This window comes from Panthera leo, chromosome B4 (genome assembly GCF_018350215.1).
Source record: "Panthera leo isolate Ple1 chromosome B4, P.leo_Ple1_pat1.1, whole genome shotgun sequence".
In the NCBI taxonomy this organism is placed as follows: Eukaryota; Metazoa; Chordata; class Mammalia; order Carnivora; family Felidae; genus Panthera; species Panthera leo.
In genome coordinates, this window is record NC_056685.1 from 49,379,909 (window position 1) to 49,402,584 (window position 22,676).

General features: G+C 37.5%; 1 protein-coding gene across 1 annotated transcript in view; it reads right to left on the bottom strand.

Annotated features, from left to right (window-relative positions):
- Window positions 1-17,769, bottom strand: part of SLC15A5 (solute carrier family 15 member 5) — an 84,868-nt gene extending 67,099 nt beyond the window's left edge. The window contains exons 1-2 of the mRNA XM_042948434.1: window positions 17,409-17,769; window positions 13,035-13,257 (exon numbers count right to left, since the gene is read on the bottom strand). Coding sequence (XP_042804368.1) covers window positions 13,035-13,257; window positions 17,409-17,769 — 584 coding nt within the window. The remainder of the gene's footprint in view (window positions 1-13,034; window positions 13,258-17,408) is intronic.
- Between the last annotated feature and the right edge of the window lie 4,907 nt (window positions 17,770-22,676).

Below are 22,676 nucleotides of genomic sequence, written 5' to 3' on the forward strand. Positions count from 1 at the left end.
TTAATTGTTTTGTGGATATTGAACCAGCCCTGCATCCCAGGTATAAATCCCACTTGATCGTGGTGAATAATTTTCTTTCTCCAACAATACATTTATTGTTGGAGCCGGTTGGCTAATATCTTGTTAAGGATTTTTGCATCCATGTTCATCAGAGAAATTGGTCTATAGTTTTCCTTTTTAGTGGGGTCTCTGTCTGGTTTTGGAATCAAGGTAATGCTGGCTTCATAGAAAGAGTTTGGAAGTTTTCCTTCCGTTTCTATTTTTTGGAGTAGCTTCAAGAGAGTGTTAACTCTTCCTTAAATGTTTGGTAGAATTCCCCTGGAAAGTCATCTGGCCCTGGACTCTTGTTTTTTGGCAGATTTTTGATTACTAATTCGATTTCCTTACTGGTTACAGGTCTGTTCAAATTTTCTATTTCTTCCTGTTTCAGTGTTGGTAGTGTATATGTCTCTAGGAACTTGTCCATTTCTTCCAGATTGCCCATTTCATTGGTATATAATTGCTCATAATATTCTGTTGTTATTGTTTTTATTTCTGCTGTGTTGTTTGTGATCTCTCCTCTTTCATTCTTGAATTTATTTATTTGGGTCCTTTCCTTTTTCTTTTTGGTCATACTGTCTAGTGCTTTATCAATTTTGTTAATTCTTTCAAAGAACAAACTTCCGGTTTCATTGATCTGTTCTACTGTTTTTTTTTTTGGTTTTGATAGCATTAATTTCTGCTCTAATCTTTATTATTTCCTGTCTTCTGCTGGTTTGGGGTTTAATTTGCTGTTCTTTTTACGCCAGCTCCTTAAGGCATAAGGTTAGGTTGTGTATCTGAGATCTTTCTTCCTTCTTTAGGAAGGCCTGGATTGCTATATACTTTCCTTTTATGACTGCCTTTGCTGCGTCCCAGAGGTTTTGGGTTGTGGTGTTATCATTTTCATTGGCTTCCATATACTTTTTAACTTCCTCTTTAACTGCTTGTTTAGTCCATTCATTCTTTAGTAGGATGTTCTTCAGTCTGCAAGTATTTGTTACCTTTCTAAATTTTTTCTTGTGGTTGATTTCGAGTTTCATAGCATTGTGGTCTGAAAATATGCACGGTATGATCTCGATCTTTTTGTACTTACTTAGGGCTCATTTGTGTCCCAGTATATGGTCTATTCTGGAGAATGTTCCATGTGCACTGGAGAAGAATGTATATTCTGCTGCTTTAGGATGAAATGTTCTGAATATATCTGTTAAGTCCATCTGGTCCAGTGTGTCATTCAAAGCCATTGTTTCCTTGTTGATTTTTTGATTATGATCTGTCCATTGCTGTGAGTGCGGTGTTGAAGTCTCCTACTATTATGGTATTACTATCAATGAGTTTCTTTATGTTTGTGATTAATTGATTTATATATTTAGGTGCTTTCACATTTGGCACATAAATGTTTGCAATTGTTAGGTCTTCTTGGTGGATAGACTCCTTGATTATGATATAATGCCCTTCTGCATCTCTTAATATGGTTTTTATTTTAAAGTCTAGATTGTCTGATATAAGTATGGCTACTCCAGCTTTCTTTTCTGGCCATTAGCATGATAGATGGTTCTCCATCCCCTTATTTTCAATCTGTAGGTGTCTTTAGGTCTAATGTGGGTCTCTTGTAAACAGCATATAGATGGATCTTGTTTTCTTATCCATTCTATTACCCTATGTGTTTTGATTGGAGCATTGAGTCTGTTGACATTTAGAGTGAATACTGAAAGATATGAATTTATTGCCATTATGATACTTTTAGAGTTGGAGTTTCTGATGGTGTTCTCTGGTCCTTTCTGATCTTGTTGCTTTTGAGATATATATATATATATATATATATATATAAATATATAAATATAAATATATATATAAATTTTTTTTCATCTTTTCTCCCTTCATTGAGTCCCCCTTAAAATTTCTTGCAGGGCTGGTTTAGTGGTCACAAACTCCTTTAATTTTTGTTTGTCTGGGAAACTTTTATCTCTCGTTCATATTTTGAATGACAGCCTTGCTGGATAAAGAATTCTTGGCTGCATATTTTTCTGATTCAGCACATTGAATATATCCTGTCACTCCTTTCTGGCCTGCCAATTTTCTGTGCAGAGGTCTGCTGCAAACCTGATCTGTCTTCCCTTGTAGGTTAGGGACTTTTTTTCCCTTGCTGCTTTCATGATTCTCTCCTTGCCTTAGTATTTTGTGAATTTGACTATGATATGCCTTGTTGATGGTCTGTTTTTTTAATCTAATGGGGGTCCTCTGTGCTTCCTAGATTTTGATATCTGTGTCTTTCCCCAGGTTAGGAAACTTTTCCCACTATGATTTGCTCACATAACCCTTCTACCCCTATTTCTGTCTCTTCCTCTTCTGGGACCCCTATGATTCTGATGTTGTTCCCTTTTAGTGAGTCACTGATTTCTCTAATTCTTAAATCGTGCTCTTTTGCCTTAATGTCCCTCTTTTTTTCTGCTTCATTATTCTCTATAAGTTTGTCCTCTATATCGCTGATTCTCTGTTCTGCTCATCCATCCTTGCTGCCGCTGCATCCATCCGTAATTGCAGCTTAGTTATAGCATTTTTAATTTCATTCTTACTATTTTTTACTTCTTTTGTCTCTGCAGAAATGGTTTCTTATCTATTTTCAACTCCAGCTAGTATTCTTATTATCGTGATTCTAAATTCTGGTTCAGACATCTTGCTTGTATCTGTGTTGGTTAAATCCCTGGCTGTCATTTCTTTGTGCTCTTTCTTTTGGGGTGGATTCCTTCATTTTGTCATTTTGAAGGGAGAAAAGGAATTAATGAGGTAGAAAAATTAAAATTAAAAAATTAAAATTAAAAAATATTAAAATTAAGTAATTAAACACACACACACACACACAAATCGAATAAATGATGTTAGATCTTAGGTGTTTTTTTGTCTGGGTGTTGAAAGTGGTTTGACAGATTAGAGAAAAAAAGTGGGGCGGGGGGGAAGAAAGAAAAAAAAAAGGAAACCATTTGAGAATTTGAAAAATGAATACACTGAAGTAGACTAAAATGAGAGAATGGAAGTAAAATAGCATTTGAAAAAATATACACAGAAGTAGAGAATACATAGAAAAAAATTAAAGAAAAATATTTTTATTAAAAATTAAACATAAAAATAAATTTTTCTTTTTCTATATTCAAGAAAAAGGAAAGAAATGAGAGAAAAAAGAAAAAAGAATAAAAAGGAAAAAAGAAATGGTTTGAAAATTTGAAAAAGTGAATACACTGTAGTAGACCAAAATAAAATGATGGAAGTAAAATAGAATTTTAAAAAAATTTACATAAAAGCAAAAAATATAGTAAAAAATTAAAAAATATTTTTAATAGAAATTGAAGGTAAAAATGAAGTTTTTCTCTTTCTGCATTCAAGAAAAAGAAAAGAAAAGAAAAAGAGAAAAAAAAGGCGATTGTTTGAAAATTTGAAAAGGTGAATAAGTGAAGTAGACTAAAATAAAATGATGGATTTAAAATAGAATTAAAAAAATTTATACAAAAGTAAAAAATATAGTAATGAAAATTAAAGAAAAATATCTTTAATAAAAATTGAAAATAAAAATGAATTTTTTCTCTTTCTGTTTTCAAGAAAAAGAAGTGTAAAAGAGAAAAAAAAAAGAAAGAAAATTGAATTCAATCTGCTAACAGATTGAAGTAGGACTGAAATTACTTCTTTTTCCCCTAAAAGTCAGTCTAGGTATCGCTTTATAGTCCATATACTAAGTAGATGGTGAGACTTGTGTTCTTGAAGAGCAAGGTTGGCCCAGTTGGGCGGGGCTCAGTGTAACGGCTCTGCTTTCCACTAGATGGCGCTGCTAGCCTACTGAGGTGGATTATTGAAGTCCCTGTAGGTGCGTATGCGCATGTGCCGGAGGGGTGAAAATGGTGCCACCCACCTACCCAGTCTGTTCTCCCAGATCAGCAATCACACACCTGTCATCTGTCTTCAGCTTTCGTCCACTCCCTGCTTTTTCACTCTCTGTGACCAGGCCCCGGGCAGTACCTCTCTCCTGAGTTTTGTCTCTTGCTTTCCCAAGCCCCTTACTTCTGAAGGACTGCAGCTTTGACCCGTTCTGCCCCTCTGTGGAGGGTCTTACCGAGCAATGGCCGAATGAACAATGGCTGAGTGTCGACTGCACCCTGGAACGCTTGCTGGACCCTGCTGCTGCCAGTGCCCCGAGACTGTAGCCAGGTGCCAGCCTGCCCCCGAAAATGTTCATGAGATGGTGTAGCAGCAGCTTTTCAGGGATTATGGAAGATCACAACACACATCTGGCACCAGGATTCACCCTTAATGAAGTTGTTCCAGCACCAGAGAATGTGGCCACCCTCTGGGGTCTGCTGGGACCAGGTGGCTTCAACAGTCTCTACCAAATGTCCTTCCAGCAGTGAACCGTTTTTCCCCATGTGGCCCGAGATCCTCCCGGGTCCCACTCTGTTCCTGGTGATTCTCCCTTCCCACCAGAGCACCGCCACGTATGGAGCTGCGGAGTTGCAGACTCTGCACTCCCCTTGTTTACAGTCTTAATGGAATTTAAACCTTCTCCTTTCTCCTTTTTTTAGTTTAGTCCCTGCAGCTGTTTCCAATTTTCTACTTTCTCTCCAGCTGCTTTGGGGAGGGGTGCTTTTCCCGTATTCTCGCCCCCCCCAGTCTCCGTCCTCTCTCTGCTGGCAAAAGCACCTCCCTTCCTGCGCCTCTCGCTCCCCATGTTCACTTCTCCGCGCCGTGTACCTACTGAATTCTGTGGTTCAGGTTGTGCAGATTGTTGTGTTAATCCTCCAGTCAGTTTTCTAGGTGTGTAGGATGGTTTAGTGTTAGTCTGGCTATATTTCATGGATGCGAAACACACAAAAAACTTCCATGCTGTTCTGCCATCTTCGCTCCTCCTGCTTGTATATACATTTAAGCTATAAAATTGTGGCATGTTGGCTAAACTAGAATTTTCTTTTTTTTTTTTTCTTTTTTTTTAATGTTTATTTACTTTTGAGACAGAGAGAGACAGAGGATGAACGGGGGAGGGTCAGAGAGAGAGAGGGAGACACAGAATCTGAAACAGGCTCCAGGCTCTGAGCTGTCAGCACAGAGCCTGACACGGGGCTCGAACTCATGAGCCGTGAGATCATGACCTGAGCCGAAGTCGGACGCTTAACTGACTGAGCCACCCAGGCGCCCCTGAACTAGAATTTTCAAATATTGTTTATTAGATTTCTTAGTAAGTGTATACATATCAGCTATGGAGTCTTAACCAATTTTGTCATCTGTGTTTCATTCCTTTTGAGATTACATGTGGAAAGAATGCGTTCTCTTATCTAAAGTAGAAGTTGGCAAACTTTTTCTACAAAGGGCCTCATAGTAAATATTTTAGGCTTTGCAGGCCATGTAGTCTCTACAGCAACGACTCATCTATGTGTTGTGGTGTTAGAGAAGCCATACACAATACTTCACTGAATATGCCTAATGAATCTGGAAAAGGTTGCATGGTTTAAGAGTTGAATCTTCCTATTTATTCCACTTTTCAGAGTATGGGCAAACTCAGGTTATATCTAGACAATGCATTAAACCAAAGACACGACTGTCATTTGAATAAAACTTTCGGTATTTCTTCCCAATGAATAGTATTACAAATAAGTACCTAAACTAGCAGTCTGGTTTGCTAGTTCTGGGGAAATAATCTCTGCCTGTCAACCTTGCATTGGGTCTAATGAATTATTAGAATGCATTGTTAGAGTCACATTGTAGAGGGGGGTCTTAACATTAAATTAAAACATTTACTGAGGTAGAATTAAATACAGTAAAATACCTGTTTAAATATATAGTTTTATGAGTTTGGGTAAGTGTTTCAATTGGGCAAACACTAATAGATCTAAGTTTTAGAACACTTAACATTATCATTAAGATTTAAAGGGCCTCCCTGATTAGATCAGGCCTATGCAGGATTCCGGGATAATCTCTTCCTTGATTACTTTAAAATCAAATGATTAGAAACTTTAATTACACCACACAATCCCTTCGCTTTTGCCATATAGCAACATAATCAAGGATTTATACCCTGTCATCTCTGACATATTCTGTTGGGTGGAGTCAGGTCACAGGTTGTGCCCAAACTCTGGGGGATGGGTCTGTCAAGAGTATGACCACTATGGGTCATCCTCTGGCATTTCCTCTACTTGTTCTAATTGATCCACTCTTCCTTCCTTTTCCCTCCCTCGCTATCTCCCTCCTGTTTTCCTCCCCTCCCCCCGCTCTTCCCTCGCCTCTCCTCTACTTCCTTTTTATCCCCTCTAAGTAAAAAGAGAGTCACCAGGCAGGACTGGCTAGGCGAAAGGGATATTAAAGGTCTGAGGAGAAAGGAAAATGTTAGAACTAATCTAAAGGAGGAGGAGAGAGAGAAGACTGGATACTGGATACTTGCTATAGGTAATGCCAAGGGGGCCACACAGCTCTAGGCCCACAATAAAAGACTAGTAAATAAGTATTTGATGAATAACACAGCATCTCATAAAAAAATCAACTGATCAAACAACAACATAGAACAATAAACTGAATAATTGACCTAGGAAAGTAATCAAACATGAAACATGGCCGTGCTGAGGAAACTGGTTCGCTATTGTCCACTAATGGAAACTTGTCACGATGCAGGTGAGACACACAGAGTTTTGTAGGACAACTGGGGAGAGTCCCTATGCTCAGCCTCCGGTCATCCTTTCATGCTGCACACTTGAGCTGTGGCTGTCAGCAACCGAGAGAAGCTGGAGCCCGCAAGCAGTGTTATATTTCTTTCAATCTTTAGGAAACCCCCCTTTTTTTAAATGTTAAATGTTGCTGAGAAAATCCAAGAAGACATTGTGTGGCTCTTCTAAACACCACATGGTGATGTAAACGAAATTACTCTAAAGAAGGTCAAAGAAAATTACAATTATTCCAAGACTTAAATCTTGTGAAAGGTAGTTAGAAACAAAAGAATTATAGTGCTGAATATCTAGGTATAGGAAGAGATTTCACATAAAGTACTCCATGTATTTTAACAGATGCCATCCGACCTATTTGATTGTGTAATTTTCCGAAAGAATTACCTAGTACAGGCATGTTTTATATATGTCTTTATTGATCCATGGACAGGATAAGCCATAGATAATTAAGGGGGAAATTGTATATGTATCAACTGTAAAAAAAATAAGAGAAATAAAAATCTACCATGTTCAAACTCACCATTAAGACTCCTTTCATCTCATAGCTCACTAGCAAATTGAGTATATAAAGCACCTCTCACACAGAAAGTCAGAGAGCAAAGCACTAAAGCAAAATAAATACCAGTGATTAAGGAAAATTGAAAGCAGCAGTAAAAATATGTTTCTTTAGTCTACTTTTAAATACAGACTGGGAACTGCAAATAACGGGGAGTACTTAGAAATCTGATTTTTTTTTGTCTTCATGATCCTATGGTATTGAATACAAATAAGGGGGGGGGGAAACTTGTTGCTAAAACCTCAGCAATCCTTTTGAGATCATTTCTTTTAAATATTTGCCTTACCTTATTTAGTAATCATTATTAGAGTCACTCGAATATTTTGTCATGTCTTAGACGGACCAAGTTTCACATACTTGTGTTATTGTAAGTGATTTTAGGGGAAATGGTTTGAAATGGTTTTTCTTAACCTGAGGAGGAAAGCTTTCAGGTGTTCATGGTGGTAGTGGACAATTTACGGAGTTCAGGGAGAACATTTTATTCTGTACTGAACAATATTGAGATAATTCACCAGGGGATTGGTGGCTCTTCAATGGGATAGAATTGAACTGTTCGGAAACGTCAAGGAAACACTTGGGCGCTGAAACCCTGGTGGATGGCTGTTGTCAAAGGTTGCTTCTTTTAGTAGAAACATTGGCCCATTGAAGTACTTCAGAGAACACTCTGGTAGCCATGAATTTGGGGAAAGAAGGATCAAATGGAATTTTTACAGGTCTTACTGTTTATCCATACTTTTTTTTCAACGCTGCAGTTAAAGAAGAGGAAATTTAATAAAGGAAGATATTGATTTTGGTGAAGAGATAGTATGATTAAAGTAAAAGGTATATTTTTAAATAAGAAATTTAGGAGAATATTTCACTCTTTCTCTCCCTGCCTCTCCTTCTTTTAACTTACCCTCATTCACAGTTGCTCCTGTGTATCATTTTCTTATTTCCTTAAGAACTTTAGACTATCGCATATTTACTGATGGAAATAAGTCCCTAGTCATGTACCTACTAATTTTAAATGCAACCACTCAGGCTTTAAGAAAAAGCAGGAGCAGTAAGTCATGTAAGAAATCTGTCTTTCTTTTCCTCAATATTCTTTGGTTTCCATGATTGTATGTTGGAGAGGAATTCTGAGTGTATTTCCTGAAAGCTTACAACTTTGGCAAAGTTAAAGGCGGTGCCTATTGTTATAAGAGTAGGTAGGTAGCATTTGTTAAACTTGAGTAGGACCTGTGCAAATAGAAGTTTGGAAGATTTCTTTTGTATATTTTTTAAAACCTTTATTTATTTATTTTGAGAGATAGAGCATGCAAGTGTGCAGGGAAGGGTCAGAGAGAGAGAGAGAGAGAGAGAGAATCCCAAGCAGGCTCCCCTCCGTCAGCGTGAAGCCTGATGCAGGGCTCAAACACAGGAGAACTGTGAGATCATGACTTGATCCAAAGCTGGATGCCTAACCAACTGAGCCATACAGGCACCCAGTGATTCTCTTAAAGCTATTTACAGGCTATTTCTCAGTATGTAACTCACATGATATTTTGAATATTAATACAGTTATTCCACAAACTGCTTTGATTTTGATGGCTGAAATGTACTTCATAAATTATGATTTTACTACTGCAGAATTCAGTAGATTCATATTTTGTTTCTCTTCTCAAGGATCATGTAGATTTTCTCACTCAGATAGATTTTTAGGTGTGGTGAAAAATTGCTATGAATCATCAAAACTTTCCAAAGCCGCGTGGCATCCAGTGTGTGCACTCAATGTTTAGTTTCATATCTTTTCAAGGTATCCCTAGACCACATTGGAATTCCCTTCCCTCAAACTTCTGGAATTGTTTTCACAATTCCGAAGCACTTGATAAATGTGTACATTCCCTAGCGATGCTTTCAGGAAATTCTGATCTAAGTGGTTGTGGGTGGGGTCTGGAAAACATTTTTAAATAAAGCCCTTAAGTGATTCTTAAAAGTAGGCAATTGCTTGAGAGCAGTTGTTCTTAAACCTGACTACTTAGGCAGCTTAAAAAAAAAAAAAATTCTGGTCTCTCAGTCTCACCTCAAACCAATATATTTGGAACCTTTGATGTCAAGGCCCAGGAATCAGTATTTCTTTTTTTTTAAGTTTATTTTTGAGAGAGAGAGAGAGAGAGAGAGAGACAGAGTATGAGTGCGAGAGGGGCAGAGAGAGAGGGAGACACAGACTCCAGGCTCTGAGCTGACAGCACAGAACCCAATGTGGGGCTCAAACTGGTAACGGTGAGATCATGACCTAGGCTAAAGTCAGAGACTTAACCAATTGAGCCACCCAGGCGCCCCAGGAATCAGTATTTTTAAGATTCCTCAGGTGACTTTTATGTACATCTAGGATTGAGAATCGCTGCTTTCAAACAACACTCAAGTAAATATTAAACAGCTTCCGAGAAAACATTCCGTGGGATAACAAATTTTTACCTCTGGTGTTTCCCTAAGATAAAAGTTACTAAATTCAAGTAAGTATTAACATCAGAATATTTTAGTGGGAAACAAATATTATATAGAATCAATTTGAGTACTAGATATTCAAAATTTCTGGGATGGAATAAGTCAGTCTCTAGACTTTTTGAAGAACTCTACCAATATTCTATTTGGACTTTCAAATCATGTATAATTCACTCTGGTAACTGGTTAGCAACAGACTATGATATGCAGATAGGATGCAAATTATCAGGTGAAGTAACTAGAGAAATGTGGAAGCAAGATTTGAAGTTAATTGCAGTAGAATTTAAAATTATGGTTATAGACAGACTTAATTATCCACCTTTCTTTTTGCTTCCAGAAAAGATTCTGCACAGGTGTATTTACCTAGATGATCTCCAGTGTGGTGACTCTTAATTGCACACCTCAGATTTTGGAAAATGCTGGAAGAGCCAGGTTCTAATCTAGATAACAGCACAAGAATGTTGGCAGATTAGTATGCCTCTTGATTTCAGGGAGTTTAGCTATATTCTTTCAATAAGGTACATAGTTGAGGAAGATCCAGTACCAGATGGTGATGTTGGCTGGGAGTGGTTTTCTCACCTACACTTGGCAGCTCCACTCGGAAGTGGGGCTTTCAGTGCTCGAGACTTCCAGTCTATACTATTTAACATCATCATTGGGAAGCTTTAGGTGGTATAGATGCAATGACACGTCTCATTAAAGGTCCTGTAACTAGGAACATCTGACATCTGTGCTGAAAATAGAACTGGATGCAGCCTTCAAGTGGTTACACATTCAAGTGGTATGCTGGTTTTTAAAGATACTACTGAAATTCATTATATTAACCAAGCTTGTAATTTCTCTACACACTTTTGACTTGGAGAAATAGATTTTAAATTAATGTGCTGCCCATTTAAAGATGGCCTCCTCCTAAACAGGTTCCCTCTTACCCAGAATTTAGACAACGATTTTAGCTGAGGACTTACTAGTCATTTAATTATAGTAACGGCTACCCTAATTTGAATTCCTGTGATGTGCTAGGGTACTTTATATAAAATAAGCTATAAAACAGCCCTCCAAGGTAACCCCATTTTGTGGATGAGGGACTGGTGCTTTGAGAGGTTAAGGGACCTGCTGAAAAGCATAAAACTCCTCTGACAGAGCCAGGATCCCATCAGTTTGCCGGCTGCCCAGTTGGATCCCTGTCCATCTTGCCACCAGCCCCCGCAGTATATACAGCAATAGAGTTAACATTCTTTTCTATAAATTACAAAAAGCAGTTGCTCATAGTTTTCCCGTAGCTTGATTTTAGGAACTTAAAATCAAAAAAACAAAAATCAAAAAACTGAAACAACCAGATTCAGCCTTCAAGAAGCTTGCCTTCCAGGGGGGTCCTTTATAACATGAAAGAGTAACACCTTGATTCCTCATGCACATTTCTAGGTGCTTTAACTTTAGGTTTTAAAGATTCTGCATGATTCTTTCTATTAGAGATTTTAGTAAAATTAGGAAATAATAAGAAGCCAAATTGAAATGTGTTCTTCCTAAATTTGGCCTTGCTCCTCCCAGCTGCAGAAATTCATTTTCACCCTGCTCCCCATCCCCCTTTTAAAGGCCTAAAGTACAAACCCATTGGGAGTCCCCCCCTTTCCCAAAGGAAATATTTCATTCATATAATGTCTCCTTTGTAATCAACACTGAGAAATGTCACTTTGATTAAACACAACTCTGAATGACTAAGACCACAGTACAATAAATTCTCCAGAGCTATCTTTCAGAACAACTGATTGCTCTCCAGTCTTAATCCTCCAGAGTCTTATTTAATCAAAATGATGTTGCTAATTAAGGATTAAAACCTCCGAATAGAATAAAAAAGAAGGATTTTTCTTTCTCCTTTGGGCAGGTCAAGGAGGCAGAATTTGCTATAAGGAAGTAAAGAGTCCCTTCCACCCTTGGTAAAACTGCATTTTTTTCTGACGTTTGGACTGAATCCAAAACAGGCCTGAGTGCTTTGTAATATTAATATAACTGGGAAGAAAGAAAGAAAGAAAGAAAGAAAGAAAGGAAGAAAGAGGGAGGGAAGGAGGAAGGGAGGGAAGAGAAAGAGAGAAAGAAAAAGAGAGGGAGGAAGGAAGGAAGAAACTGCCTTGGATAGTTACATGGTTATATATACCTAGATTATTGATTCTAAATGTTTTCATTTAATGATTTTAATATGAATTTTCTTTAAATGTTTTGTCTGATTCTGTCTGTACATTGCTTTTTCCCATCGCTAACATTGATGGAAAGACAGAATATTTAGAAAAAATGTTGGCAAATCATTTCACAGAAACAGGGGAACAAAAGAATGTATCTCAGATCTACTTGATATTCCACTGATGAGTAATAATAACAACAAAATTTGCTAGTAAACGCTGAAATGCTCTACTTTAAGATCCAAATTTTATTTTTTTGAATCTGTATTCGATAACAAAAATTGATTCTAAAACCACATAAAGCTGTGTAAGAACTCACTGAAAGAGAAAAAGATTTACAGAAAGTAGTTAGATTTTCATGGAATCCAAACTCTTTTAGGTGTTAGGGGTGAAGTGGATGCAAGACAGAGGTACTGGTTGATGTTTCAACAAGTTGCAAAATATAATTCAACAAATTGTATTCAAATTGTGTTCAACACATTTAAAAAATTTACAATTTGTAGAATACAAAAATTGTAAACTGCAATTCAACAAATTGTAAAATACTTTTTATCTTCTCTGCACTAACCTGTGCATTTATAACCTCTGCCACATTAGTCTGCTACAGTGTAGACATAACTAACAACAGCTACCATTTATTGACCACCTACGATGTGCCAGGTTCTCTACCCACAATGCACACATTATTACCTCTAATAAAACCCAAGAAGAGGTATCATTATAACCTTCCATAAATGATTAAACTGAAACTTATAGAGAATAAATGACTTGACCAAGGTCAGATAGCTTGTGTTAAGTAGAGTTGAGACTTCTACCCAGGCCTGTTTGGCTCCAAAGCCACCTTGTATTTAATATGATAAGCCACTTGTTTATTTGGAAGATTAATTTATCATTGCATTTCAGGAAGGTGCTGGTAAGCTGTGGTGGTCTGTACCTGACTCACAGGCTCCCACAGTTCCTGGCTGAATCATTGTCACAGGCATTGTCACGTCCTCACTTACCCAACCCAGTCAATGACAAAAACTGAATTACTACCATCAACAGGGTACCAGAGAGCAAACAATGAGAAATCCCAGGAGGGAGAGGAACATCATAAGCCTTGTTTCTCTTCTAGCCAGTGCTACTTACCAGTTAAAAAAAGACATTTGTTTCTGGGATCCATACTCCTGAAGGCTATAAGCATCCGGTGGACAAATGATGGCTCGCATTCCTCCTGTGCCAAGGCAGATGAACAATAGTGCCATGTAAAACAGCCTGTTCTGCTCCTTTGTTGGTATATTGTTAATCATATGGTGTGTGCCTATATAGAAATCTTCCAAGGGAAAAGCAACCACGGATAATAAAACAGTGCCTGTAGAGAGAGAAAAAAGGAGAATAAATATGGCACAGACCAACTGAATCACCAGACCATGTTATAAATAAGGTTTTAACTCTGAAAGTAGCATCATTGTGTGATTGTCTTATCAAAATATTTGTTAGTCACTGCGATTCTGGAGATAGCATGATTTTTCTAAATGTGAAAACTCCCTTCAATATGTCTTTTAATGAATCCAGAAGCCTAGTTCTTTCCCCTCTCAAATTTGACGTATCTTTTCTCTCAGATGTATAAGGAAATCATGTCCATTTTAACAGAATTTGGAAATATGTCATATGAGAAGCTAGAGATGCCTGTAATCTCACGCCCCAGAGCCAACCACTGTTAGTAAGGGTTATTTGTTCTCGGTCACTAGAGTGATAGAAAACTCGAAGATCTCAGACATGTCAAAAGCCTGCTAAAGAAAATGTTTTAAGGAGAACATTATCAGAATTGTAAGAAGAACAGAGTCTCTTTTCCTTTTCTACTCTCTTTCTCCTTTTAATGCCCTTTGATTTCTCTCACTGAGGCAGCTGGGCAGAGCCATCTTGGCACACACAGAGGTAAGAAGGTGAGGTGGGTGAAGCAGTGCAAGCCTAGAGGAGGGAAAGACAGGAAATGACAGGGCTGGGGCCAGTCAAGCCTTCTCACTTCCATCTCGCAGGGACCACACTTGAGCACTTTCCTTGTTTGATAGAAATTTCATACTTTTGCTAAGCTCTTTAAATTCTGCAAAGCAATTATATGTATTATATTGTTTCATCCTGGAAAAGCTTTGTGATGTCAGAGGTAGATTTTCTCTTATTCCAATTTTTCAAAGAAAATAGATCAGATTTAGTGAGGTTAAGTGACTTGCCCAATGTTACAGAGTAACCGTGATGTTATCTGCCTCTTTTTGTAATTCCCATCAAGTGGTCAAATCATCTTATTTATTTATTTATTTACTTATCAATTTGATTAGTGAAAAATGCTTCTCCCTGTTACTTTCGTCTTCCATATTTTAGATTAATTTGGCTTTCGTATTTTTGATATAAATTTTTACATGGTGGTTTTGTGTGGTTAATTTTCTCAATTAGACTATAAGCTCCTAAAGGCAAAACTTAGGTCTAATATTTTATCTCCCTCTTACAATGGCTTTTATAATGTGAAGAATATATGCACTCAATAGCTGCTTGGTAACAAATTGATTTATCATGAGAGTGGGCCCTTTAGATTACTGAGGTTGAGATGTTTCCTGTCAAGTTTGGCCAGATGTGATACCAACTGCTTTTTCTCTGCCACTCAGTCCACTTGTCTCTGGAAGGGTGATGTGAGGCCTGGCTAGGCTAAGGGCACCCAAAGGGGATGGGCAGAGAAGTTACTTCTTGCAGCAACCATATATTTAAAGACAAACACTTTTAAAAATATACATTTGTTTACTTATTTTGAGAGAGAGAGAGAGAGAGAGCACTCACAAGCAGGGGAGGGGTAGAGAGAAAGGAGAGAGAGAATCCTATGCTGTCAGTGCAGAGACTGACCCGGGGCTCAAGCTCACAAAGCATGAAATCATCGCCTGAACTGAAATCAAGAGTTGGATGCTTAGCCAACTGAGCCACCCAGGCGTCCCTAAAGACAAAACACTTTTACCTTTGTGTACATTAGAAAGATGCTTTGCTTCCATCTTTTGAGAAAATGTAATATGTTGATTTCATTGGATCAAAACTTTATTTTTATCTGTTGTAAAATTGATGTAATAAAAATACAAGTCTATTACACGTATGATAGAAAGTCTCCTCTTTGATGTGTGCTATTGTGCACTACATAATCAGCACACATACTTCACAGGTCTTTGTAAAACACCAAGATGTGCTATCTCCTCTGCTAGGTCGTGGGGCCCCACTGGATTTCCTCTCCAGAAGCTAATGAGTCCATCAGAGAAGACAGACATACAGGTGGAAATTATATTATAATGTGCTAAATGAAATTATAGAGGTTTGATTAGAGTATGGGTGAGCACAGAGAAGTGAACAACATGGGTCTTGAAGGAAGGACAGGATTTTTCAAGTCTTGGATATGGGGCAGAAACATAAAGGAAGGTTGAAAATTTCAGACATACGAAAAAGCATATGTAAAATTTTTAAAGAAGGGTAGTAGACAAGAAGTTCAGCATGGTTGAGGTCACATATTGACACAAAAGTCTGGAGAGGTAAATTTGGGACAGATTGTAGAGGTTCTTTTGTACTAAGTTGGATTTTGTTTTTTTAGACAATACAGCCAATATATAGATTTATTGGCTGAGGAAGTCAATGTTGTTAGTAGAAAGGTATATGGATTGGAGTCATACTGATAGACCAGTAAGTAGGCCATTGTAATGATCAAGAAAAAGCAATCTGCAGTTTTGAGCTAAGGTTTAACATTGGAAATAAAAGACACATTTTTGATAGAACCTCTGATACTCAGTGACTGGTTGGAATTTGATGGCAGCTGTTGAGTGGGGGCCAAGGAAATAGCTTTTAGTAAGAAAATGAATGGTTATGGAGTTGATGTAGGTCTTTTGTTGGTCAAATTCTAAAATTGGGACTTCAGTCCTAGTCTGATGGCTTACACAATAATTTAGACTGATAGGAATCACCATGTTAAATAAGAAGTTACCAAAATCTATGGGTGTGGTCTCTTACCAAATTCAGAAGAGAAACCATTCAGGTGCTTGCCTAAATGTCTCCTTATCAGAAAACATTCCCAGATACAGAATAGTAACCATGTCACTGTTTAGTCTCCCCTGTCCCCTTACTGAGCCATATTTTTCATCATAACAGTACTGAGCACCTGGCATAGTGTCATTTGCTTGTTTACATTTCTCTTTCTTTGGAAAGTCAACTCCAACAGAGAAGAGACTGCATTCCTCCTCTGTTGCATTCCCAGATCCTGGGACAATGCCTGGCACAAAGTGGTCACTGAGGAATGTTTGTTGAATGTTGACTGAATATTTACCATGCAGTGGCTTTGTTTTTATTTAACAAAACTGGAGCAGTGAAGAAGTTATAAGTTTAAATCACACTCTATTAGATGAATGGTGAAGGTAATTGATCACCTGCTGGAAATTGGGTAATGTGTTGCATACCTGATATCCACCCCTTCCTCATTTATCTCCTCCCCTGTTCCCCCAAACCTGCATTTCTGCTACACTTCTCAGTAATGGTGAATTGCATACTACCTTCCTAAGTTCCTCAGCTCAGAAACTTGGAGTTAATGTTTGTTTTTCCATCATATTTGTTCTCTTATTTAGTAGCCAAGTTTTAATGTTTTTTTTTTTTTTTTCCATGTTCTCTCCTGGATTGACATTTCTCCTAGACTGTCCTCTGAGGTGTTCTGGTCTCCCTGTATAAAACCTGTCACTGTGGTTGTCTATCCTTTTTATTGAAGAAAAACATTTCCCAACTGTTTTAATTATATCTTCAGTGACTCTGTTGTCCAGAAGAACAACATAACTTTTCAGCCCCAAGTTCCAGACTGTTCATCAACTTATTCTCTATACCGTATCAAACAATCTTGATATCTCCCCAACATTTCTCACAATCTCTTGACTCCCAAACTTGTGTAGATTATTTTTCTCTATATAAAGAAGCACAGTGTAGTGCTTAAATTCATTCATTTGTTTAGCATATAGCCATAGTTCATAACATAGAAATCATGCCTGCATATGCAATCTTAATTACTATATGGCTAATTAAGAACCACCTTTTGATGAAAACATCCTCAATTATTCTACGTGAACTTCAAAACCCTTCTTAGCACATTTCATTGTAGTTGTGAAGCAAGTGAACTTCAGGTTTCACATAGAATTTGTCACGAATTTCGGCTTGGGGCAGGAAGGGGGAAAGGAGCGCATTTGAAGCACAGAAGACAGACACGTAAAGAGGTAATTATTATAAAAGATAATCAGTGCAACGATATAGGTATCAAAGCATCCACACATCCACACTCACACATACGCACAGATGTTTACTAGCATCCCTCAATTAATACAAAGAATAGTATAAATTGAAACAATACTCTTCATTTATCACATTTTAGGCTAACAGCAAGATAAGGATAATAGAAAGTGAAAACTCTACCAAAAAGCTATTCAATTAAGTTGCAAAACAATCCAGTCAGAAGAGGACACTCACCTAGAAAATGTAGACATAAGCAAACATATACCAGTTTGTTTCTTCTTAGACGGACATCAGCAAGCCATCCCACAAACACAGGGGTAAGTATTGAAGTTCCAATAAAACACAAGTTCAAAATGGCTGCCTGGTAATTGAGGTAGCCAAGCTTGACAGTGCAAAAGGGGATCATATTGCAGACGACTTCAAAAAAAATGAACCTCTCACACAGCTCCACCAGAAACAAACAGATTCTAACCCGAATTTTTTTCACAGAGTATGATGAAGAGAAATAACCAATATGTCTTAGAGTTTTCTCCTTCTCAGTGCGGTGATTTAAGGATATTTCTTCATCCGTTATTTCAAAGTCTGTAACAGACATGACTACCCTCCTTGAATACAACTTTTGTTAGTGTTTTGAACTTGGTGATTTTTTTTACTCCCAACCCTCTAATGAAAAAATAAATAAGATCTTTGCTTTGAATTTCACAACTCCACGCTGAAGTTTCATACTCTTTTTGCACATTAATGTTGTTCATTTTGATGATCCGGGAGCATGGGGGAGGAGACACAAGTGTTTAAATGTTCATGGTAGACCAGCATAGCCAAATCTGATTTGTTTGTCTAATTATTTAGAGGCTAATTAGGCTTTTCCTCCAAACTTATATTGTATGACATGAATCCTGTTGCATACATGTAGAAACTCATCTGTCTCACACTGATAAAGGTTTAAATACTGAGGCAAAAGAAGCAGTTTTTCAGGAGAATTTGAGTACTAGATCAAGAAATAATTTGAGTCTAATAATTTCTGATACTTTAATTAAACAAGCCAGAACAGCACCAAGAGATAAAGCGCAAAAGGAAATCTATTTTTGAGGGGGCAGAATACCTTATCATTATTACATTTCTTGTTATTTTTGGTTGAAATTCTGATAAGAAAGCTAATTATGTAACAAAAGTGCTGGTACATTTAGGTAACAAGCAGAGTTTGCAAGAAAGTAATTTAAGTGCTCTAATGAAAGGAGAAAATATTAAACAAAAACCCTTTTCCTTTAAGTTGACCCCATGCTTGTAGAACAGCCTCTCGGAGGAAATCAGAATCAAAAGGTGCTTTTTGACTCCTTATTATTAGTCAGCAGCAGGGATACAGCAACCATCCTACACATGCTTTGGGGAATATTGGATCTGGTATCACCCTGACCCTCCTCCAGCTGGGTGAATGGATGTTAGCATTCTATGTTGGAAAGCAGGAGGGCACCAATTAAGCAAAAAAAGCAGCAGTAAAATAGAACACTTGAACATGTAGGGATTTAGCTGCAAGGACACAGGAAGACAAGGAGATGGAACTATTGGGTTAAAATCATAATAATTCAACACATAGGCAATGAGTATAAGAATGTTAATTTTATGGTGGAGTCAGAAGCAAAAGACTGATAAGGGCTTTTGACTCTGATTCTTATCTTCCTACCTGAGAGATTGGGAGCAAACACTTTGCTTCAGCTCTTTCTAATAGTTTCATTCTAATGGTAACTATTTTCATCTGTTCAGCATCGCTTCGTCTTCTTTGGTAACAATGCCCTACTTTTCCTTTGTGTAGGGTGATCATGCAATTTATTATCCAAACTTGGCCTCTTCGGTGAGTGAAAATGAAGCTATTTATAGTTATTCCCCAAAACAGATATAAACTAGACCATCTAGGGCAAGGCCCAACATACATCTTACCTTTGGGAAATAGCTCCCATCTATTATGTGAGCTCCTGGTGGAGTTTTCTTCTGGCTAAAGGAATCAGCACATGGTCTCAGGCAGCCCTTTCATATTTTCCCCCAAGAATTTTAATCACGAGTGAAATGACTGAAATTTGGACATGGAAGCTGAGTCATTCAGATGGCAGTTCTCAAAAAAAGGGATTGTTCAAGAGGTTCTGATGGAAAATTCAGGGCCATCCTGGTTGTTATCCTTCAGGAGGCATGATTAGCTTTTCTTCTGTAAAGGACTCACTTTCCAATCAATTTTGGTTGTTTGGTTCCTGTGGTTTACAAAGAACCCTGAGTGATCTTTATCTTTTTGTTTACCCCAGATGCAAGGGAAGAGTCTTTCCCCAGCCACTGGGTGTATATTTAACCAGCACCTGACAAAGGACTCCTGCAGGATTATATCATAAGAAGGGTAGCACTAATGATAATCATGTTTGAATTCTTTGGCTAAAATGTGTATCCTTGCCCCAAAACAGGCTACAGGTATTAGAAACCTGTGTTGGAGATGGTTGACTCAGGGAGAGCAACAGCATTTGCTGACGAGAGTTAGAGCAATAGGAAAACACCTCTTTTTCGTTATTATTTCTCGATACCAAGCTCAGAGGGAGCTTAAAGAACAAGTACAAATTCCACTTGAGAATAACACTTGGCAGGGAATATTGAATGCCATCCTCTTTGTCAACAGACTTGAGCCCTTGAGTGGGGGCCGATGCATACTTGAGCTTCATTCAAATTTCCCCCCACCCAAACCTTGGGCTTGTTCTCTTTCTTCCCCCACCTCCCTTAATAAAATGATATTTTCCCTCCATTTTAAGAGCAATGTGTGTACAGTGGATGCAATGTGGAAAATATCTAGAAATAGAAAAAAGTGAAAATTGATGCAGAATTTATTTTGCTGTTTTCCCTCATGACTATTTTTTATTAATAGGCTTTAAATATTTAAATTATATAATTATATACAACTACTGTATAATGCATTTTCCATTCCTTTTTTAGGTAATTTAACATTCCATTATGAAGTCTTTGTGAACATAAATTTTTATGGTTGTATTCATAGATACATCATTCCTTTAACTATTCCTCCATTTTTGGTTAGTTACATTTGTCTCAGATCAGTTATAAGCCAAATTTTCTTTAACTTTTGATTACAAATCCACATCTAAAAGAGAAAAACACCTTTATAAATAATGCTGGAATGATTATATATAAAAATTCCCTCAGTCCCACATTATATTATTTTTTAAGTTTTTATTTAAGGGACAACTGGGTGGCTCAGTTGGTCAAGCGTCCAACTCTTGATTTCAGCTCAGGTCATGATCTCGTGGTCATGACATGGAGCCTTCGGTTGGGCTCAGCACTGACAAGGTGGAGACTGCTTGCGATTTCCTCTCCTCTCTCTTTGCCCCTCTCTCGCTTGTGCACGCATGAACACACTCTCTTTCTCAAAATAAATAAGTAAACTTAAAAAGAAAGTTTTTATTTAAATTCCAGTTAGCATACAGTTAATATTCATTTCAGGTGTACAATTTAGTGTTTCAACACTTACATACAACACCCGGTGCTCATCACAAGTGCCCTCCTTTATCCCCATCCCCTATATAACCCCTACCCATGCCCACCTCCCCTCTGGTAACCCTTAGTTTGTTCTCTATAGTTAAGAGCCTTTTCTTGGCTTTCATCCCCCCCCCATGATTGTTTTGTGAACAAAAGCCAAGTTATAGAAAGAGCCCAAATGTCCATCGACAGATGAATGTATAAAGAAGATATGCTGTATATATTACACACACACACACACACACACACACACACACACACGCATGCATGCACACACACACAATGGAATATTAGTCATAAAAAAGAATGAAATCTTGCCATTTGCAACTATGTGGATGGAGCTAAAGAGTATTATGCTAAATGAAATAAGCCCATCAAAGAAAGACAAATACCATACGATTTCACTCATATGTGCAATTTAAGAAACCCATGATATATTCTTAGACCAGTATTTAACAGTATTACTGAGTTAAAATGTGGGAAAATTTTCAGACATGTTGACATATGTCAAATTGCAGTACAAACTTCAGGCATTTTTTTTTTTAATTGAAAAGCCCGTGTTGTTTTTGGAATGCAAAGACTATACTTAACACTAGAATTCTTCACTGGAAAAACAGAAGTCATAAGTCATTGTGTGGGGTAACAGTGTTGACCATACTTACAGGTATTGGAAAATGTATCTTACGTAAGATGGAATTAGTCAGAAGCTCATTTGAGGAACCAATGATCCTTCATGTTTTTTTGTTTCCGTTTTTTATTTATTTTCCCTTTATGGTTTTTACTAAGCATCTAGAGCCTTAATGCATCAGATCTCATGAGGGCTGCATTGGGAATGTACCAGAAACAGAAGCCCTGCTTTAGGGAGACTATTTTTAGCAATGCAAGATTATAAAGTATTTTTATAATCTCCAAGTTGATTATAAATTTTGAGAAAACTGTAGTATTTTCTAAAGTGGTTTTACAATGTGTTTCTGTAACACTTTCAAATTTTATGTGCATTTGCAGAATGGGTTTTCATAGGTCTTCTACACTCTTAATAAGCATTTTTTAATGGAAAAGCTTTTCTAGCTCAATAATTGTCTGTATGTGGTAAGGACAAAGGCCATTTGAAGATATTTATTCTTTTAGGTCTATCAATTCTGCTTTATTTCATTGACTATGAAGTTTGGTATAAAACCTGGTTTGACCGTTATCAAGAACATAGAAGATTGGTCTTAACTATAATTTAATTACTAAAAATTGTGCACCAAAGACTTGTTGGAGTGAAATTTCTGCTCCATTGTTCAAGCTGTAAAGTGGAAATGGAAAGGGACGTATGGGGCTGTAGTTTTGTTTTGGGAAAGACATTCTCTGTATTAATCCTTACTACTCCATTATACAGAGGCTTTGGCAATTGTATGTATTTCTATCCTGATCCTTCTATCTAGTGTGAAAGAGAATTACTTCCAACTCCAACAGGTAATAGCTCAAGTAGTCCCAAGAACACAGAAAATGTTCCATTCTTCTTTCTCTGAGGACAACTAAGAATGAAGGCCATTGCACTCCTAAGGGGATTTTCTTCCATACCACTAATGACTATTACGAATTTTGCTACTACATTGAGCTCTACATGCAAGATATATTTGTATAAAGTAAGACAAGAGTATGCACACACATACACTGTAATAATTTTGTGTGTCAACTTGGCTGGGCCACAGTGCCCAGATATTTGGCAAAACAATATTCTGGAATGTTTCTGTGAAGGCATTTTTGGATGAGATTTACATTTCAATCACTGACTTTGAGCAAAGCAGATTGCTTCATCCAATCAATTGAAAGCTAGAATAGAACAAAAAGCTCACTCCCCTGAGCAAAGGGGATCCTCTAACAGATTGCCTTTGGACTTCCCTACATCATCGGCTCTTCCTGGTTTTCCAGCAGACTGCCTTTGATCCAGAACTGTAACTCTTTCCTGAATCTGGAGCCTCCCAGCCTCCTTGA